Here is a 626-nt window from a genome sequence, read left to right as displayed (position 1 = left end):
GGATGAAGTTAAACAAAAGTTCAATAATGGCTTTTGCAATCATTATAGTTGTTCTGGTAAGTTAATATGGGATTTTAAAAGAAATCTTTTTTTTTTTTTTTTTTTTTAACAATTTGTTCATCAATGCATGCAAATTTAATTGCATGTAATTTCAAACAAAATGTTCACAATGCCGGTATTGCATTAAATATATGGTGAATGTTAGATTTGCATGCACTGAAAATATGTTTCAAAAAAAAAAAAAAAATATGAAAAATATAAATGATATTAATTCCTTTCATTTCTTCTTTCTTTGTTTGAATAGGGAATAATAAGCAGAATAGTTGACTCAACAGTTTCAGGAAATGAATTAAGAGTAAGAAATATTGGAATTGGAAAGCAAAATAATTTGGAAAGTACTTTCATAAGTGAAAATGATGAAAGAAGTGCAAAGAGATATATTGAAGAATTAGAGCTGGAATTAGAAGCGTTTAAAGGTGGCATCAGAGCTCAGTACATCATTTATTAAAAAAATTCCTCAACAATTTAAAGATTTTTACAGAAAATCAGATGGAACAGCAGAAAGTATGTATAAGAATTGTATTTACGGATTCTTATTGTTAACTAAAAATGGAAAAGTTTCTCCA

General features: G+C 26.4%; 1 protein-coding gene across 1 annotated transcript; it reads right to left on the bottom strand.

Annotated features, from left to right (window-relative positions):
• Nucleotides 1-267: 267 nt before the first annotated feature.
• On the bottom strand, nt 268-483 carry Chro.50104 (hypothetical protein). The annotated part of the gene is made up of 1 exon (XM_659727.1): nt 268-483. The coding sequence occupies one exon, from the start codon at nt 481-483 to the stop codon at nt 268-270; it is 216 nt and encodes a 71-aa protein (XP_664819.1).
• Between the last annotated feature and the right edge of the window lie 143 nt (nt 484-626).

The sequence above is a fragment of the Cryptosporidium hominis genome (assembly GCF_000006425.1).
Source record: "Cryptosporidium hominis TU502 chromosome 5 CHRO015055, whole genome shotgun sequence".
Taxonomy (NCBI): Eukaryota; Apicomplexa; class Conoidasida; order Eucoccidiorida; family Cryptosporidiidae; genus Cryptosporidium; species Cryptosporidium hominis.
This window is presented reverse-complemented; position numbering and strand designations above follow the sequence as displayed.